Source organism: Helicoverpa zea, chromosome 10 (assembly GCF_022581195.2).
Source record: "Helicoverpa zea isolate HzStark_Cry1AcR chromosome 10, ilHelZeax1.1, whole genome shotgun sequence".
Classification (NCBI taxonomy): Eukaryota; Metazoa; Arthropoda; class Insecta; order Lepidoptera; family Noctuidae; genus Helicoverpa; species Helicoverpa zea.
This window is the reverse complement of record NC_061461.1, coordinates 3251335-3271536: the sequence shown is the minus strand read 5'-3', so window position 1 is coordinate 3271536 and position 20202 is coordinate 3251335. Positions and strand designations below refer to the sequence as shown.

General features: G+C 36.0%; 3 protein-coding genes across 10 annotated transcripts in view; 2 read left to right on the top strand and 1 right to left on the bottom strand.

The window, feature by feature from the left end:
• The first annotated feature begins 109 nt into the window (after positions 1-109).
• On the top strand, positions 110-3350 carry LOC124633723 (crossover junction endonuclease MUS81). The gene is made up of 3 exons (XM_047169036.1): positions 110-1456; positions 1582-2008; positions 2154-3350. Exons 1-3 carry the CDS (start codon positions 450-452, stop codon positions 2490-2492), a joined length of 1773 nt encoding a protein of 590 aa, XP_047024992.1. The 5' UTR covers positions 110-449; the 3' UTR covers positions 2493-3350.
• Positions 3340-13452, bottom strand: LOC124633724 (porimin-like). The gene is made up of 3 exons (XM_047169037.1): positions 13279-13452; positions 5926-6391; positions 3340-4634 (listed from the first exon to the last, which is right to left on the bottom strand). Exons 1-3 carry the CDS (start codon positions 13346-13348, stop codon positions 4517-4519), a joined length of 654 nt encoding a protein of 217 aa, XP_047024993.1. The 5' UTR covers positions 13349-13452; the 3' UTR covers positions 3340-4516.
• Positions 13453-14857: 1405 nt separating this feature from the next.
• The window catches only part of LOC124633922 (sporozoite surface protein 2-like), a 41686-nt gene continuing 36341 nt past the window's right edge, over positions 14858-20202 (top strand). For 2 of the 8 annotated variants that reach the window (XR_006984802.1, XR_006984801.1), the window contains exons 1-2: positions 14874-15110; positions 15180-15252. The gene's annotated coding sequence lies outside the window, so the exon portion shown is untranslated. Of the gene's footprint in view, positions 15111-15179; positions 15253-20202 lie in introns of all 8 variants that reach the window. The other 6 variants (XR_006984806.1, XR_006984805.1, XR_006984800.1 and 3 more) reach the window with 6 other exon arrangements.

Genomic DNA, 20202 nt, shown 5'->3' with positions numbered 1-20202 from the left:
TTTACTCACGATTTAGTCGATTCTATGATGTACAACCCTATGCTTTTAAAATTATACCATGTACAAATATATCTTAATTATTTATTATTGATGGCAATTATAGTAATTATTTTATTGATTGATTGTTTATTTGGTCATGTCAGTTAATGGTCCCTGTTGGGATTATTATTTTCATGACTACAGCTTGAAAGATAACTATATGTATAGTGTTTATATCGGGAAGTTATTTGAACCACTATATAATAATGGGTGGCTACTGTTGGAGCTGGAGGTTTAAATTGTCATAATCATATTCTTCTGTGATCTGACCAGTCACAAGACTTTATGGAAAAAAACTATTTATGAAAATGTAATAAATATTGAGATACACGTGCATATAGCTGCATATCTAACTGCACCTAATCTGCATTAACATTATCGACTACTAAGTAAAATATTAAAACTACAAAATGCAGATATCTTCTACAACCCAGAAAGTTAACTTAAAACGGGTAAGACCAAATCCACTTTTTGAAGATTGGTTATCAAATACATATGAAGAGGCTAAGTTAAAAAAAAGCAGTCTTGAGCCCAAGCTCAAAGAGGCAACAGAGTCGCTAGCCAAATACCCTTTGCCATTAAAATCTGGAGCTGAATGTATTATACTGAAAGGTTTTGATAAAAAACTCTGCCTCTACCTTGATAAGTGTTTGAACAACTATAATCACAATTTGGCTCTATCACAGTATTGTGATTCAAGATGTGATGAAATAAGATCTCGGAAGAGGCGATCGGAGAGCCCTACATCCACCACATCACCAACACCATTGGATGATTGTGTTACACAGAGTGGGAGCAATAGTCAAGCATCAGAGGATCATCAACCTATTGAGAAACTTCCTAAGGTTGACACCCAGCCTGAGACTGTTGTCATAGATTTAGAGGGTCCTAGCAGTTCTGGAAATGTCCAAAAAAAAGACAAAAAGAAAAAGTATAAGCCTGCCCACAGATCTGGTGGCTATGCATTACTTGTTGCATTATTAGAACAGAGCTTGGAACACCCTGATAACCCTTCACTATCAAAAGAAGACTTGATAGAGAAAGCTCAAAAACATTGTGAAGAATCATTTGTAAGACCAAAACCAGACACTTTTTATACTGCTTGGTCTAATATGACCAGGCTGGTAAGTAAAGGGTTAGTAGAAAAAATTAAGAAGAAAAAGGCTGAATATCTGTTGACTGAAAATGGAAAGATACTGGCCAGAGAGATATTGGAAGATGCCAAAAGTATTCCAACTGTGAATGATATAATTTTCAATGATGGACCATCAACAAGCAGTGGGTTTGTTAATCAGAATAGTCCCATAGCAGATGAAGTTCCATCAACTTCAGGAATTGCATACACAAAGGATGCCATTGAGTTGCCACCTGGCTCATTTGATATCATATTACTGATTGATAAGAATGAAACTGGAGGGTATGCATCTTGTTTCTCTTATTAGCATGTTAATGACTTTTTATCAGAAATGTGTCATTTGTTTTTAGTATAAGATATCATGTTACTTTCTGAGTGTTAAATTTCATAAAATATACCTTTTTCAGGCTCAAAAAGAAGAACGATCCAACAGTTGCTCAGTTTAAAAAGTATCCCGACTTGAACCATGAATACAGGAGCCTAAAAGTTGGTGACTTCACATGGATTGCAAGAAGTAAAGACAATCCGGAACATGAATTAGTCCTGCCATTTGTAATTGAACGAAAGAGGATGGATGATCTTGGCGCCAGTATCAAAGATGGAAGGTTCCATGAACAGAAATTCAGACTTCGTAAATGTGGTCTTGAAAATGTAATCTATATGGTGGAAAATTATGGGAAAAACAAGCATGTGGGATTGCCCATGCAGAGTTTGATGCAGGCATTGGCCAACACAAGAGTACAAGACAACTTCAAAGTTCATGTGACAGATTCTCTTACTAACTCTGTAAGATTTTTGGCAATGATGACCAAGAGACTCACCATTCGTTTTAAGGTGGGTACATTCGAATATTCATTTGATTCACTGCACAATGCAGGCCACATGAAATTATATAATTGTTCACAAAGCTTGCATATCCGAGTAGTACTTTACCTAATCCTACAAAATACTAAATGAGTATTTTCTGTTATTTTTTCAGGACAAGCAACTGAGAGGCAGCAATGAAGAACCAAAAGATGAATATCTGATGACATTTGAGTACTTTAACAAAGCTTCAGCCAAAAACAAGGCACTTACAGTCACAGAGACCTTTATAAAAATACTGCTCCAGCTAAAAGGAATGTCTGTTGAGAAAGCTTTGGCGATTACTAATAAATACCAAACACCCCGTTCTCTAATACATGCTTATGTTAAATGTGATAGGAAAGAAGGTGAACTTCTCTTGGCTCATTTGAAATACGGCGATCTAAACCGCAATGTTGGGCCTGTGGTTAGTAAATCTATTTATCAACTGTTTTCAAGCAGCTGTGCTGAGTAACTTTAACATTAAGATGCCACATAAGTAGGGATCAGAATTTGGGTGCGATTCTTACCACCTAGGGCCAGACTTGAAAATCTCCGAATTATTATTTATTAAGTAGATAAATTTGTCACTGTCTAAATCTAAAATTTCTGAATAAGAAATGCTGTTTTGAAGAGTTTGAAAGACTGAAGCGGCGAACTACGTTTAGTGTGCCAAAAACGGTGCAATGCCGCTATATGGCTTTACTTGATTTTTAAATGTTAGATGTTACTGTCTATTTTTAGGAGTACTATGCTCAACACTAAACTTATTATAAAAAATGGTCTGAGAACATAAACACGTTGACCTGTTTATGGAGCTGGTGCTAAAGGTCAAAAGATAATGGGATCATGAGGAAATCGATATTTTGTGCTATTTTTTATATTTTTAATTTGCATGTTGTAATATAATTACTATAGTGCGAATAGGTTATAAGTATTTATTTTTGTAATTAAATTACAACTACGCTTTTTAAGCTAGTAGCGATTTTGGTTTCTGCTTTCGTCTACATAATTTAATGAGTATAAATGTGAAGCATGTATCCGTGGTAATTTAATCAATTATGATGTGATAAATATGTATTAATACTAAGAAAACGTGTTCCATAGTAAACTATTCATAAAAGGTTTGTGAACACGTGACGTAATTTGTGATTTCGTAGTAGATTTTCTTCTAATTATGTAACAATATTGAAATATCGGCCTATTTATAGGAAATAAACGACACCTGCATCAGTATTATGTAAGTTAATGTCCCGGCCAGGTGGGTTTTAATGTATTTAATATTCTAATCAATCTTGGTGTATGTGAATCAAAAATAAAAATTTACGATATATATGTATACTTTATTTAACATAACCATTGACAGACATGAGTAGGTAGCAGTAGTAAGATAGACAGAATTTTAATAGTGGCATGTAAACCTCTCGAATAACTATCGATAAATAGTTCAGATTTAAGAGCACTTTAGGATGGAATCAACTTTCCCCAGTTTACAAATAGCGTGTTAAAATCACAAAAATAATAAAACAAAATATACAGAATTGGTTATGGTTTGACACAAAAAAGTTTTAGGATGAGACATTTCAGAAATTTCGAGATTCTCTAGGAGTTTGAGATGGAAAACTAGTTTGGAATTTAGTCGAGCATATGAGATTCGGTAAACTTGATTATGCCAAACCAATATAGGTACTACTTTAGACCCTTATTTTCATCATCACATTGCGTTTCCTTACAATAACACTTAACATTAATAAATATACTTAATGGCTATCTTTGAAATACAGTGTGTATGAAGCTGTAGATATATAAATTTTGCCAAATGCAGTGTTTTACCAAATCCGAAACATGGCACTGTTCACAAGAGAAGAACATTAACACTACAACTAAATTGCACTCAAAGTTGAAACAGTATGATGATAATCATCAGTGGCCCATAATAGTTTTAATAATTTTTGAATCATCTTACAAATTCAGTATATAAACATCTATAGATTCCAAATCACATATATTTTCATATAATATTACGAATGTAATAACTCTGGTATAAAAACCTGGTGGATATAAAATTATACGTAGATAAATACTTTGCTTACTTGCTTAAAATAAAGCATGCAACATAGAAAAATAAATGCCAAACAATCTACTAGAAGTTACAAAGTCTTACGCTATTAAAAAGAGAACAAATTTAATTCGAGTTGTAAAATTATGACCTAATCGACCAATCACCTAAGGGACACATCACTAGTATTCGTTTCGGACGGAAATACTACACGAATGCTAGTGACGCAAACCTTCTAACATATAATTCGGAAAAGCTAAATTACGTTATCAAAATATTGAGATGAACAAAATTTACACGTAATTATGTATAATATACCTGTATTTACTAAAGTGCACTCGAAGGTTTGGAAGTTTTAGAACAAAATAAATTCCCCTTTTTATAAAATAAATCTTATACATAGGTAGGTGCACTTAAAATAGGGTGAAACTTAACAATATTTAGAGAGTGTGGTAGTTCCTTTCGGTTTGGTTCTTATAGTACTTGAATCCCATGAAGCCGATGGCAAGGAGACCAAGAGTCAAGATGATGCCACCGATGAAGCTCGGCCCATCGAATCTGAAATAATAAACAAGAACAATGTTAATGTTATAAGAAGTCGGCTTACTGCGAAACTGCTATTCTCTGAACCACAATGTAAACAAACATGCAAATTATAATTATCAGCATTTTTATTCTGGCAATTGATGTGAATAATTTTGATAACTAAAACTGTAACAATTTTTTTATCACGCTATAGTAATTATTATTTTATAGCCCATTAATAGTAGTTAAATTATACACGAGCTACTGATAGTATTATTTGTTTATAATGACGTATCTGAGTGGTTTCATTGTCATCTTCATGCTAATGTGCTAGATAACAGATGCACAGTTTTATAGCATAAATGTGAATGGCAATCGATGCACGATAACCTTTGTTTGTTGTATCATCAGCTTCCTGTAATTCTGTGAAGATACCTACTTATACGTACAATTGGTAACATGGAATGTTCACTTGTTAATTGAACAGAAGGGTATAATTTTGAATGAGAATGTTAAAAAAATAATCTTGAAAAACTAAATAAAAGGAGAATGCATAGGTATACATAATAAATAACACTGCAAAACCACTTAAATACATGAATTCGCAGTGCATCATTATCATTACAAAATCAACGAAGTTTTTTCCTATTTTTTGATCTTTCAATAAAAACCAGACAACAATTCAATCATCTAAGTCTGTGCTCACAAGACACAACAATCATCCATATCAGATAGATAGCTAATTCAAATACTGCAGAGCAAAGTCACTGAGCATGCTTGAACAAATTAAGTGGCACTTTTATTCTAAAGATATCCGCGATACGTCAATGTCCTGTACGCTGTACGTCTGTGTGCAATAATCGATACCTGTGTATGAATTAGTAATGGACACGACACGGAACAGTAAATAAGACTATCGGTTGCTTTAGCGAGCGGTACGTTTTCCCTATAGATTAATATATTAAATTCTTACGCTGTTTGCGGTTTATTGATAATTTCTATCAAAGCGGCAGCTATGTTACTCTTAACTTGAAACGTGATAAACGTTTTTAGAACTCTTATAATTTCCTCTTGCCTGTTCATTTCAAAGTTGAAACGGGATTCGATCGAACAATTTTTGATCCTCATATTTATCAAATACTAGAATAATACGTTTATGAAAATACATGGAGATGAAATCGGGCAAAAGATGATACTGAATGTCGAAAAAATAAACGATATTATAGCAACCTTAGTTCCGAAAAGGGAAATAGTTTACTTTGGAGGTATAGCTTTGTTGATTTTACAATAATGATTTTGAAAATTGGAGAAATACGATACTTACGCTCTGGTTTTCGCTTCGACAGGCGCAACAGTGGGGCTGACATTATCAGCCTTAGGCGTCACAGTTGCATTCTTAGCTGTAGTTTCTGCCGTCTCAGCGTTAGTTGGTTTATTTACAGGAACTACTGACCCAGTGGGAGTTCCTTTAGGCGATTCTTCTTTCTTTTCAGCAGGTTTCTCAGTAACCTCTGTGGGTTTAAGTTCTGTATTTGCCTTTTCTGTAGGCTTAGTGTCGTTGGTCTTAGTAGACGTTTCGTTTACAGCTTTAGGTGTGGTTTGAGTTTCTTTTGTAGCAGTGGCATTCTCTGTGGCATTTACTGGGGCAGTCGATTGAGCAGTTGCCGTGGTATTTGCTGCTGCGGTTTTATTAGCCGTTACATTATTCGCTTCAAGAACTGCAGGTTTAGGTGTCTCAAGTTTCGGCTCTGTTTCCTTAGCGACTTTAGCATCAGGTGTAGCTGGTGTCTCTAAAATAAAACAAAAACAAAGTCTTTATCCATCCGTAGAGTCAACTTTTTCTTTTAAAAGTATTTTTTTCCAAGGAAAAATATCCCACTCCAATCTTGCTCCTACTATACAAATAAATTAGAAGTTAACTCCAAAACGATCGTAGATTATGCATATTATAAAATCCACTGTAACCTTGACAACAAAAAAACCTGTTCAGTCTGTCAGTTTTTGTTCTGGCTCAATTTTTATCATGAATATTTTGATCATTTTATGTAGTAGGTACTCAAAGGTAGCTAAGCAATTTGAACTTTTATAGAAGGCAGATTCCAATGCAAGAGTTTCATAATGTTTATGCTGTCTTAATGTCTGCCCATTTGCATAAATTACCATTGTTTAATAGAAGATTTAGGTACCTGCTTTTTGATAAAAACAAACAGCGATCATTAGGGAAAAGAACAAAAAAAACATTAAAATGATGGTAGGTTCACAGATATTGCTAAACCGAAGGCTGTATTCACACCAAAAATTAGAGGAAAATTATAAATTCCCACTGTTTCAAGTTTTCTACATTATGAATATGTTTGGTAAACAACATAGCCTATAAATGTGCCGTAAACCAAAACAGTCAACTTTCCCACATTCGGAAACATTGTTTTATTTTTCAATTTCTAAAGAAAACACACATCACGCTCGAAATGAAAAATATAGCTTTAATGGGAAAAAGATTAAAAAAATAAATGTTCAGCAATTTTGGATTTCTTGTAAATAATATTGTCATTTGAGTGTTGAGCTATTTAAGAACTTATATGCTAACTTCACCGACAACATAAACATAAATTTTCTTAGAACTGTTCACTATTTTTCACATTTAATTTTCAAAGTAAATATGTAATTGTTTTACGAAAAATAAGACTTATGTTGTCAGTAAAAATGGGCCTTAGAATTTTAATGTTTAGTCATACAATTGTTTGTGTGCTTAAGCAATTTATGGTCACTATGTTTATCAATAATTTTGGAAGAGTTCATCGACTTTAGGGGTTGTCTGTACCTTTACCAATACATTTGTAAAGATAAGATGAATATAAGTTTTTCTTTCTATTTCATGGCTTTTGAAAATACTTTTGTTATTTGCTGTAGGTACTATACCAAACTCCTCTGATTGTCATGGAAAAAATACAGCATGTTTTATCAGCACAGAAGATTATACTCTAAAAATAGTTTCTATGCATGAAATATGTTTCCTAATGAATTTCTGATTGCTTATTAATAATTTATAAATGTAGATACAAATTCCCAAGTGTTGTTATGATTTGATTATTATCTTCCATGAATATCTTTAGTACTTTTAAGATATTTTTACTGGAGGGGAAAATTAGTACGCTTCCAAATTTAAATTCAAGTTTCCAAGATTCTTCTGGTCACTGCCATGCTAAGAGCTGCTACGATGGCTTTATCTCGGCCATTACCTCAAGCGCAGACTCTACCTTTCCGTTGCGCAACTGTGCCAGAAATAAAATCCCGTCACCCCCGTGGTGGGATCAAGAATGCACATCGGTTATTAAAGAAAGAAAAGAGGCCGAAAAACAGTACAATGATGCGATGAATAGCGTCAATCTTATACGGTACAGACGAGTGTTAGCTCAATCTCGACGGCTTCTTCGCAAGAAGAAACGTCGCGGTTGGGTTAAGTTTTGCACTTCTCTATCCCCTTCCACTCCTATTTCAGCAGTTTGGAAGAGCATTAATCGTTTCAGGCGAGGCTGCTCCCCATCTATCTCTTCCCCTATCTCGAGACAAACTGCTGAATCCTTTTTCGACAAAATTGCTCCAGCCTATGTTCCTTCTTCCTCAGAACTTCTGCTCCCGTCTGTAAATATTTTGGACGATCCTATGAATGAACCATTTTCGTTGGAGGAACTTGATGCGGTGTTACGTCATGTTAGGGATTCCGCCCCAGGCATAGACGGCATACCGTACTCATTTGCAGTTCATTTTGGTTTTGAAGCAAAAAAGTATTTTTTAGGAATATTAAATTATTGTTATCAATTTGGTTGGGTTCCCGAACAGTGGAAAGCTCAGATAGTAATTCCCCTTTTGAAGCCCGGCAAGACTGCTGATGATCCGAATGGCCTTAGACCAATTGCTTTGTCCTCAGTGTTGGCCAAGATATTGGAACATTTAATTAAAAATAGACTTGAGTGGTTGGTGGAGTCTAGGGATTTACTGCCGAGCCATCAGTTTGGCTTTAGAAAGGGGCTTAGCACCATGGACAGTGTGGCAATTTTGGTTACTGATATCCGTACAGCCTTTTCCAAAAATGAATCTGCTGTAGCCACTTTCCTTGACATCTCTTCCGCATACGACAGCGTCCTTCTTCCAGTTCTCAGGCAAAAATTGCAACAGCTGAGGATTCCGGGTAAGATGGTACAATGTATATGCGCACTCCTCATGTCTCGCTCTTTGATGCTCAGAGTGCAGGGGGAGGTATTTGAGGTGAGACAGACGTGGAAGGGCCTTCCCCAAGGCTCAGTTCTGAGCCCACTACTATACAACCTGTATACAGCAGACATTGGCTCCTGCCTTAATTGTGACTGCCACCTTCTACAATACGCGGACGACCTAGTGTTGTATGTAGTAAATTCATCTATTGCGGACGCTGCCTCATCTCTCTGTCTCTCCCTGGACTCTCTGCACACATGGCTTTTGAACCATGGTCTCACGTTATCCGCCCCAAAAAGCTCGGTAGTGATTTTTTCCCGAAAACTACTGATCCCTCAGGTCTCAGTTAACATTCAAGGACAAGATATTCCCATAAATAATAAAACAAAATTTTTAGGCGTTTTCTTAGATTCAAAATTATCCGGGATTCACCACTTTAACTATTTGATCCAAAGATGCGAAAGAGCAATCTCCATCTTAAAAGCTCTCGCTGGTGTCTGGTGGGGGGCCCATCCCTTCACTATGAAACTGGTCTACAATGCCTTAGTCCGCAGTATCCTGGACTATGGGTCACACTTGGTGATTCCAAGCAACAAAGGTGCCTTGGCCGGTTTAGATAGGATTCAATCTCAATGCCTTCGAATCATCTCAGGTTGCATGAAGTCGTCGCCTATTAACGCCTTGCAGGTCGAATGCGCGGAACCTCCTCTAGCCCTGAGACGTCAGTACCTTGCTTCCCGTTTCCTATCCAGGGTTATTCCCAAGTCGTCCCACCCCCTCATCCCAAAACTCAGAGAGCTTGACACTCTTTGTCACAGCTCCAAATATTGGGAACACAAAGAAATCCCCCTATTCCTAAAAGCATACCGGTTTTTTCAAAATTTAGAATCCCCCATTGCTCCATATCCCAGACTTCCTCTATTTAATTACCCCTATGAAGTACTTTGCTTCACCCCTAAAATATTCTATAACATTGGCATATCCAAAAACTCCCCATCGGCAAATTCGGCCTTTAATGCGGTTTTGGGTGAACGATGGATTGGGTTTCAAAAGTTCTTCACGGATGCTTCCAAATCAAATGGTGGCTGTACTGGAGCCGCGGTTTACTATCAGAACTCTAAAATAATTTTGAAATTCAAATGTCCGAAGGAGTCTTCTGTATTTACAGGCGAGTGTGTGGCACTATTGGAAGCTTGTCGTTTTATAGAGTCCCATGAGATTAGCTATGGAGTTATCTTTACTGACTCCCTTAGCTGTCTCCAAGCCCTATCCCAGAATCCCTTTAGAACTAAACTCCATTTTCCTATTGTCCTGGATATTAAAAAGTCCCTTTTCTCCTGCACTAGGCAAGAAAAAGAAGTTCACTTAGTCTGGATTCCTAGCCATTGCGGTATAGCGGGCAATGAATGTGCCGATGCATTGGCCAAAGATGCGTGTTCATCTGAGTCTGCTGACCTTGTACACTTCTCCCTTCAAGGGCATGACCTGCTAAACCTCCCTAAATTGAGTCTTGAGACCTCGTGGCAGGAATGCTGGAACATCTCCAGCAAAAAGAAGGGTAGCTCTTATTTCGCCATTCAACCGGTTGTAAAACCAAAACCGTGGTTTTCAAAATTTAAAAAATACCCTAAAAGGGTAATTTCAGTCCTGTGCAGAATACGGTTAGGTCACTGTTGTACACCGGTCTTTCTGCGCAAAATTCGGGTGCAGGATTCATCCCTCTGCGAGTGTGGACTGGATGAGGGTACCCTGGACCATATATTTTTTGACTGTCCTAACAACTCATCCTTTGATTTATATGGTCGTCTCCAAAAACTTAAAATTCCTCTCCCTACTAATTTCCGTTCCCTCTTATCCCACTCCTGTCCAGAACTGCTCCAGATGCTGTTGATGTTTATACATCAAAACAATATTAAATTATAAACTGTGGCCTATATTTAGGCCTCAGTTTGTATGGTTGTGGTATATGTATGTTATGTGTTACTAACATTTTCTTGTTATTTTTATATATGTAAATGTATTTCTGTTTGTTTCAGTGCCGTCCTACTAACACATTAAGTTACACAAGATCGGCCACAGCTCCGTCTTAAATCAATATATAATTATTATTTTTATTTTTTTTTCATTAAAAGCACTACTTGCTTGTCATCCCACTTGTCATTGGCAGAATCGTCGAATTGACATCGACACGGATTGCCATATCCAAAAATAGAATAGAATACTTTTAAGATAATATCACTCAAGTAACTTGAGAGACTTTTTATGACATTAATAATCATCTATGATAGATAGTTATTGATATGATAAAACTAAATTAAATGTCAGTTGCCAAATAAGGAAGCTATACCATAGCTATACCCAAAAAAATATTTGACACTATTAATCTAGCAAAAAAATTACAAATGTTCTCATATCTTAATACACAGGAAATATACAAACAGGACACGAAAAATTACTTGTTTATCCCCATAGCCCAATATAATTATTTCTTGTTCCTGTTTTATTTCTTGAACAACACATTGAAACTTGTATACCTACAAAGCAGAAGAGCTGTTGCTGACAGGAAAAAAAATCAAAAAATTTGTTGGCTCCAATCAAATCAATCAATCCAATCGATGTTATTATAAAGGGGAAAGACTTGTGTTTATTTAGAAAGGTAAACCTGGTAATTTTGACTTCTGAGATAGATTAGTACTCATGCTTAAAGTTGTGGTGGCCTAATGGGTAAAGCACCAACATCTCAAGTATGAGTGTGTGCTTTTGATTTCAGGTAAGGCAAGTACCAATGAAATTTTATAAGTTAGTGTGTACTTTCTAAGTACATATATTTTATACACCAACGACTGCATTTCAGAGGACTATGCTGTAGGTCCTGACTGTCATTGAACATCTTTGTAAGTTGTGACGAGTAGTCAGAGTCCAGTAAGTCTGACCGATCAGTCTTTCTTAAGAGGTATTGGGTTGCCTTTGTAATGGGTTTGAGGAGGTTAGCCAGACAGTCACTCCTTGTAAAACACTGGTATTTAGCTGCATCCGGTCAGACTGGAAGCCGATCCCAACGTAGTTGGGAAAGGCTAGGCAGATAATGAAGCTGGTAGCTAAAGGACACCATGAGCTTTATATGTATTTCAGTACTTGAGTTAAGTATTGGAATATTAAAAAAAAATACAGTAACATGTGTGCCAGCTGTTGTTAGATAACAACAATGATCTTTTGTACATAAATTGTATACAGCTAATGTAAACAGTTTGGTGTGTGGTGTTTCATCGGTGTAGCCTCTGAATGGTAATAATTTTTCAAATTATATCAGTACTTTAGAAGCCTTTAGTTAGGGCGAACAAAATTAACAAAAAAATCATTCGTATCAATATTTACTTCTAAAGGAGTATAGCTTTTCACATTTAGATGCCTTGTCAAAGATTGGACTAGTTTTTTAATCAGGAGAATTCTAAATTGAGGGAGATTTGATACAGATAACCTTCCTACCTTCTTTTATTATTTTATATCATACCTATAATTAGCAAATGTAGGTGTGTATGAAATTTCCTAGGTTTTGTTTTTCAGGAAACAGTGCGAATGTACGTATAATTGAATCTTTTTTTAACAGGAGACAGCCAACATGATAACATTAGCTATTGCATGCTGAATGTAAACTCTTTCAACCCAATAATATTTCAGTTCCTGTATTGTCAATTGTTAACAGTTATTACCGGTTCAATAACACCTTACATGTTACTTAGCAATTAGAAACTGTGTTAATGGACTTCTTGCATTTAGCAAAGAGTTTTAGACACATTTGATCAATAAATACTCTTTATAGACAATGTTACATATATTCAGGTTGGCAAGACTACCATTTTCAAGGAAGTCTAGTTAGTTTCAAATAAAGAATGTGGTAAAAAAAGTTGGCACTACTAACTAGCTCATTGAACTTGGCCAAAGTATTGGTCATGATGCCAATACATTTAAAAAGAAAGTGACCTGACATAGGGCAATTCTAATAACTGTAACTTGTCCCTTTATTGGGAAATACATTAACTAATAATTGTGCAATAACGACGTTCTCGAGCTCGTAAAACTGGATCTCACAATACCACACTACCGGGTATTTAGATATTTTTTTTTACGGTGTCGATGTAATTATATTATGCTCAATAGACGTGAATACAGACTTGAATAATATGTTTGTTGCTGCATTACCGCAACGTTGCCGCGTCATAAAAAAATCTCAGCGATCAACTGGTACAGGAACAAGTATTATTTCCCTGACCTTGACAATACTACGTGGAATTCCAATCTTAACACCATACCACAAAATCGATTGCCTATACACATGATCAAAAATACCATACGCTACTAGGTGAAACAAATCAAAATTAACTCAACGTCAGAACTACGCATCTTATCGTGAGAAAATTCTTATGAAACACTAAACAGTATAAAATTGTAATTTCGTTTTCCTTACCTGGTGCTTGAGTTGGTACGCTGAGGCACACAGAGAGTGATAATAAACAAACAAATATTACTTTCTTCATCTTGAATATCGTTAAATATCAGTCAAATATTAATATTTATCAAAAACTAAACTACGCTTCCACTGATTGCCGACAAGAGAAAAAACGATTTCACACAGAATAAAAACCAGTGATGTGACGTGGAGTAAACAGAGTTTTAGTCGATTATTGAATTGTATCACGATGGTGTAGCAATGCTTATATAGTAGAGTTACATTTTAGTCGTTAAATTTTATTTAGGTGTATTTCGACTGTAAACAGTTATTTTAATCCTTAAATAATCGATAATTTCTATGAAATCTCTTTTAGTTATTTTTCAGTCAAGGAACTTTGTTTTTTTTTTCAAACAAGAACCTTAATAGTAAGAATTCTGTCGAGTTAGTTCGTACGAGTCTTGGTGGTATTAACTCATATAATATTTTTTTGAATTATGCTCAATTTGCTAGCGACGCTTTTTAATGAAAAAACACAGGAATCGCACGATTTCGGCTTTAGTTGCATTTTCAGTCGGAGACAATTGGATGATTTTTGAATCTGCTATTCGACAAAGTACGAATTTGTTATCGTTCACTAGTGAATAGTGAACTAATGACTTACCTATTTTTTTAATAGAAGGAGTGTTCAAGAAAAAAATATACCTAAAGAGGTATAAATTGAGTCAGTAGAAAATAAGGCCGGTAGCGGTAGCGACTAGCTAGCGTAGAGCGAAAGCTAAGTGAATTACTCATTGAAATGCACCAGCTTACATGTATGAACTGGGGCCAGATTCTCCTAATTTTACTTAAGCTACATGTGATTCACATTCGACTGCGATCCAATCATGACTCGATTACGATTGAAGCGTATGTGGCATTCCGCTATTTTTTCTTTGAAGTAAACATTTTTATCCTGTTCTGTCATTCTATAATAAATCATTTTGTCTGCAAATGATTTACGATTGCAATATGATTGTAGAGCAAACTACCGTTTAGACCAAAATCATCAAAATAGCAGATCAATCGCAAACCAATCGAATGTCGTTGGAATACGATTGGTCTTATATTAGTAGCAGAATGCCCGATATGGTTAAAACTGCTATTGCGATCATATTGCGATTCGATTTCTATTTAATTTTGACATGATTAATTTATGAGAATCGGGCCCCTGCCCTTTCCTGCTGACTTGCATATTATGAATGCGTGGTGACGCGGGCTTTAAAATAGCTCCTTTTGATTCGCTCTATGTTTTGTATTAAATTAGAATAAATTCTCATAATTTACCTAATTTTGTTAATCACTTACATAGGTACTTTAATTAATACCTAGTTGATTTTGTTTGTATAACTTCATTTCTTAAAATCTTACTATTTATGTCGTCGGTTTCGTCTCTTACATGCATACATGTGCATTCACTTCACTATAATTTCGGAAAGAACCGAAAATTATACTCGGGGATCCCCGGTGTAACGGTGGTATAAACTTACCAGATATAAAAAAGTAAATAAGTATATACAATAGGTAATCTATATGAAATGCCTGGTATATACATTGGCACAGGAACTGCATTTAAATACCTGTAGGTACCTAAGTATTATTTATTCCGTAATTTCAAAGCAGTCCATTTCTAATTTATATCGTGCCAAGCGGTCGCTTATTTAAGTGCAGAACATTTGAAATACCTCGTTGAATTTAGCGTTCTATGTTTGGACTGTGAACACCAATGAAATGGCATAAAAGTAATAGACGCGGGGATTTACTTGTGTAGTGTACCGTGTCTTGTGACAGCGTAGGAGATTAATTTTAATGTAATTAATTAAATTAAGGTTTTTGTGTTTCATTCGGAGTTATAGTAATAAATATTTTAATTTATATAGCTTCATCAGTCGTCATGGATGAGTGTTAGAGTAAAACATGGCAACAGCCTCGCATAGATATAAAAATATATAGGTATGCCATTTTTTTATTTCAGTAGGTTCCTATAATGTTGACATTTAGTAGGTAAGATTTAGCACTTATTCCATTCCTCTTGTTTTATTATTCCTATTAGCAGACCGTGGCCCAGAGTAGCCACTTGCAAGCGTCCATAGCGGGCTTTATTACCCGCTACACTAACTGTGCTCTTATTACCTATTCAAACACTAAGCCTCAAAGCTCGCCCGTCCATTAATTAAGCCGACGAGCTCACAAATTAGATTTTCTCTGACATGCTTTGTCATGTAATCTATACATATAATAAAATGATAGGAAAGTCAAAACTGTACATTGAATATTTTTTAAAAAGAATACTTGGGGGGTGATCTATTATCGATTCTGAACCCAAATATATAGTTTTTAGAATTTTTGTCTGTTTGTCTGTTTGTCTGTATGTTTGGTCTCACTGAACTCGAAAAGTACTGCATAGATTTAAATCAAATTTTGCATGAATATTACCTGGGAGCCTGTTCAACATATAGGATATATATTATCACGCTATCACCTACGGGGGATGAGCAATGAACGATAATTTCTGTTAACGTTTCTGCAACAGCGGGTGCAATAATGACACATATTTGAATGTTGAACTTTGTAAGTTTATCGGCCTATTATCTATCTTTACATAGAAAATAACGCTTTTATAAGTAACTTGAGCAAAAAACTGAATTTAAAGAAATGATATCCTAAAATTATAGATGAAGAAAATCATGCAGAAACAGATGTGCCATAAAACTGGTAGTAGGTAAAATATCAATGAAAACAGACTTCACTTTGTCATGGTATGTTCTTACTTTCAAGAAAAAAATATATGACAACTTGTGTATTTTGCTACTGTAAAAACACTACAAGAAATATCAGCGCATCATCAGGGACATTTTTATAATTCTTTCACCATTAGAAAGCTACATTATCTACGAGTAACATAGGGTATATTTTATCCCGGTGCGGGCAGTAGTTCCCATGGGAAGCGGTACCCACGTCCCGAAGAAATTATGAACTTCCCCACATTCTTAAAAAGTCTACATATGTTGTTCTGACATAATATAAGCTATACCTCTCATAAACATGAATATCCATTCATCTCATCCAATAACAAACATGCATCACACTGAAAGTGCATTGCGAGTCTAAGATTTTATTATTATAAAAAAAACATTGTAATTAATATTCAAACATCCTTAAAAATAAGTTCCTGGTTTTAATATATTACATTATTTTGAATTCACTTACATATAAATAGAAGGTCCTTATTAATATACTTTTTGAGTAATAAAGAATGTAGGCAAAATATGACCGAAAACATTGTGTCACTTCTAAAATTAACATCAATGGGAATAACTAACTACCTGTCACAATATGTCAACAAGATGTCAACAGAAGACAAGAGTTCGTTCGTTCTGAAAACGTACAAATTACGCGTCGCAGGCCAGAGACATACTTGCTTTCAACTCCTGATCACAAATCATCGAGCTAAGAATTATATCACAAATACACCGTTTACAATTACGAACAGTCACAGTCAGACCCACGGACTGAGTCTAAAAAACATCTTTTATATAGCTACGTTTATATCATTTATATTATTCAGTTACTAAGACAGAATTACTATCAAACGTGTTTTTGCTAAATGTTCTATTAGTTTTTGCAAACATACATTCCCAACTCTGATCTCATGGAGGTGGCGCCCGGATCTCACCACTGTGCGGACTGTGCGACCTATCGCACCCGGCCCCGGTTTAAACCATGATCTGGAGCGAGAAGAAATGGGATGACAAAGAATGAGGCGGCGGAGCGACTGAAAATTCCCAACTCTCATTCCAGCCACTGCGGTAAGACACCACGAAAGCCGGATGTCGAGAGACGACTCCCGGCCACCGTAGGCGTGAGCGATTAGTTTTGAGTGGGTCATCGACCTTCCGGCTTCTGGGAGACCCGTTATTTCACGCGCCCCTCGAGGAGATTCAGCAAACCCCTGTGAGGCCCACTAGGGCCAAAGCCTGACACTCCCTCACACTGCTCAAACTGATGGCTGAGAATTACGTAACTTTCCAGGATGCCATGCAACGTGTTTCAAATGCCCAGACCTTTGGGAGCTTGGTAATCCTTTTCTCCACCTTAACTTGAGTTTTGTGGTACATGAACAAATTAGAATAGTAATGAATTAGGTCATCATCATCACGTATTTACCAACTCTTAATGTTCATCATGCACACCCGCTTCTCTAACTTTATTGAAGGATCACTAAAATTGTTTCAGTTAGTTTAACTACGCTACTATAGCCCGTTGTCAAACCTTTTAATATCAATTCTGTAGAAGTGTGAATATCGAATGTGTAGTATATCGAATTTCCGTTTGTGCATTGCACAAAAACCATCGTTATGATTTTCGAGAAGTCAAAAGAGTCGGCTGGCTAAGAATTATATTCATCGTTGGTTAATTGAATACATTTTCAGAAACCACAATAGCAGTAGGAATCAAAGCGAATGATCGCTTCATAGAGCTCTGATTTTCTCGAGGCGATCAAGTCAGTTCATATTCATATTCATATTCCTATTTATTTGCATACCATAAAGTTATAAAGATGTTACAAGGGGCTTAAAGCTAGGTACATATTATGGACCCTGTTAGGGCACAGCAAAAGAAGGCTAGAAAGTCTAATTACAGTAGTAGATGCAATAGTAGATTAGGAAAACACAAGTTATTCATTCGACTATCTTTTTATCGTCAAGGTATTCTTTGACGCTATAGTAGCATTTGCTTAGGAGAAGTTTTTTCAATTTGTTTGCAAATATATGTGTCTTTTTTTTTCTTCTGGTTCTGGTCTGTTCGCTCATCAGATCTTTGAAAGCGGTTCGATGATAATATACTGTTGTCCTGTTTACCTACGTGTGACACATAATATGGTATTTAAACGTCCTCCGCAAGAGAGCGAACGTTTGTGCTATTTATAAAGACGAAATTTTACCGTTGTGCAGTAGTGACGCACAGTATACACAGCACTTATGTTTCTTCTGATCTGCTGGCTCCACCAAGAAATGACAAATTGCGAGCGTACATTTTGAAAATCTTGGAAGAACTGCAGGCTTCAAGTGCCAACACACGAATTGGACTTACTCTCTCGGACGTATACTTTACCTGATCGTGAACTAATGCAAACATTTCGGTGGAATTCCAACATAACATAGTGAGTGAGTGCACAGAAAATCCCCAAAATACAAGTAGTGAAACTATGCGCTTGCCTGATGACTCAGTCATCAACCACCCAGCTATTCCTCAATTGTGTGGGTGTTGGCTTCCAGTCAAACCGAATCTTTTTGAGTACCAATGTTTACTTGGAGTGCCTATCTGATCTCTTCAACCCAGTGAACTAGACACCGCGTTATCCGTGGTAAGTAAAACTATTTGACAGACTTTCTGGCTCCTGATTTGTCGCAGCTGCTGCAGAAAATGTACAAATGACAACTTTGTCAGACCTTTGTCAGACCTTTGTTTTATGTGAGAATTACGTAATAATTTTCCAAATCGGTTGACTAGATCCAGAGATTTCCTCAACGTCACAAACTTTACTTCTTTTGTTTAGATAAATAGTCACACACCGTCGACACCACCTTGATTGATCAACCCGTGCTGCTGCTAAGTGGTAATCCTAATTATATTGTTATGTAAAAGAATACACCTACGCTACGGCATAAGTAGTATTTTGACAATTCCAAATTGCCCACGCAGACGAAGTCGCGGGCAACAGCTAGTTTTTCAATAATTTTAGAGGGTTTATGTTAATACCCTTGATTATAAATAGTTGAGACTATGTAAAACTAGCTGTTTCCCGCGCTTCCACTCGCATCGGCCTAGAAGTCGGTGTCTAATGGATGTGCCTAAGTTAATTTTGCCACCGACTTCTAGGCCGATGCACCTAAAATTAGTTATTTTTTGGCTTTTTAGTGTTTTGGGAAGTCGGTTTAATTTTTTTGTAAAAAGGTTTTTTATATTATTATAGATTATATTATACTGTTATACTGTGTGGATATACCAAAATGATAAAATCCGAATACCCTATAGAGGAGCAATACAGCTATAGGTAGATCGTTTCTTCAGTAGCCTGTTTAACATAATACATCACACATCAAACAAAAAGGGTGCGAACGAAGGGAAGTCAAATTAAAGTCCCATTGTCACGCATCTGACAAGATAATAGTAGCTGTCCCAAAACCATATTAGGGACGGAATAATAAAAGGAAATACGCCATGTATCCGTAATCCCTTTCTTGAAGGGATTTTGGGAAAACACATCAAACTTTTGACCGGGAAAGAAACACGTCAATCTGATTCTCGCAATACCTACGGAAAACAAGAAAAAAGTAAATTGAAATGAATGGATTAGTTATTAGGGCTGTCTGGGGCCCGATTCTCCTAATTTTACTTAAGCGTCATACGATTCACGTTCGACTCGATTCGACTGATATCCAATCCCGACTCGATTACGATTGAAGCGTATGTGGCATTCCGCTATTTTTTCTTTGAAATAAACGGTTTTTATCCTTTTTTGTCATTCAATAATGAATAATTTTGTCTGCAAATGATTTACGATTGCAAAATGATTGTACAGCAAACTACCGTATAGACCAAAATCACCAAAATAGCAGACCAATCGCACACCAATCAAATGTCAATCGAATACGATTGGTCTTTTATTAGTAGCAGAATGCCCGATATGGTTAAAACTGATATTACGATCATATTGCGATTCGATTTTGACATTATTAACTTAGGAGAATCGGGCCCCTGGTGTTAGGTTAGATTAGTTTTGTCCACCTATTTGTAATCTTCATCTGCACGGCACGATCCAATGCTTGCTATATGAGTTTTTGACAACAAGTGCTAAGTGGCAACGTAGAGGTTTCCCAGCAAAGTGTACCTAATAAA

Coding starts and splice junctions, on each gene's coding strand:
- LOC124633723 (XM_047169036.1), top strand. CDS start 450: ATGCAGATATCTTCTACAACCCAGAAAGTTAACTTAAAACGGGTAAGA. Junction 1,457..1,581: donor GATAAGAATGAAACTGGAGG/GTATGCATCTTG, acceptor TACCTTTTTCAG/GCTCAAAAAGAAGAACGATC. Junction 2,009..2,153: donor GACTCACCATTCGTTTTAAG/GTGGGTACATTC, acceptor TTATTTTTTCAG/GACAAGCAACTGAGAGGCAG.
- LOC124633724 (XM_047169037.1), bottom strand. CDS start 13,348: ATGAAGAAAGTAATATTTGTTTGTTTATTATCACTCTCTGTGTGCCTC. Junction 6,392..13,278: donor CGTACCAACTCAAGCACCAG/GTAAGGAAAACG, acceptor GTTTTATTTTAG/AGACACCAGCTACACCTGAT. Junction 4,635..5,925: donor GTCGAAGCGAAAACCAGAGC/GTAAGTATCGTA, acceptor TTATTATTTCAG/ATTCGATGGGCCGAGCTTCA.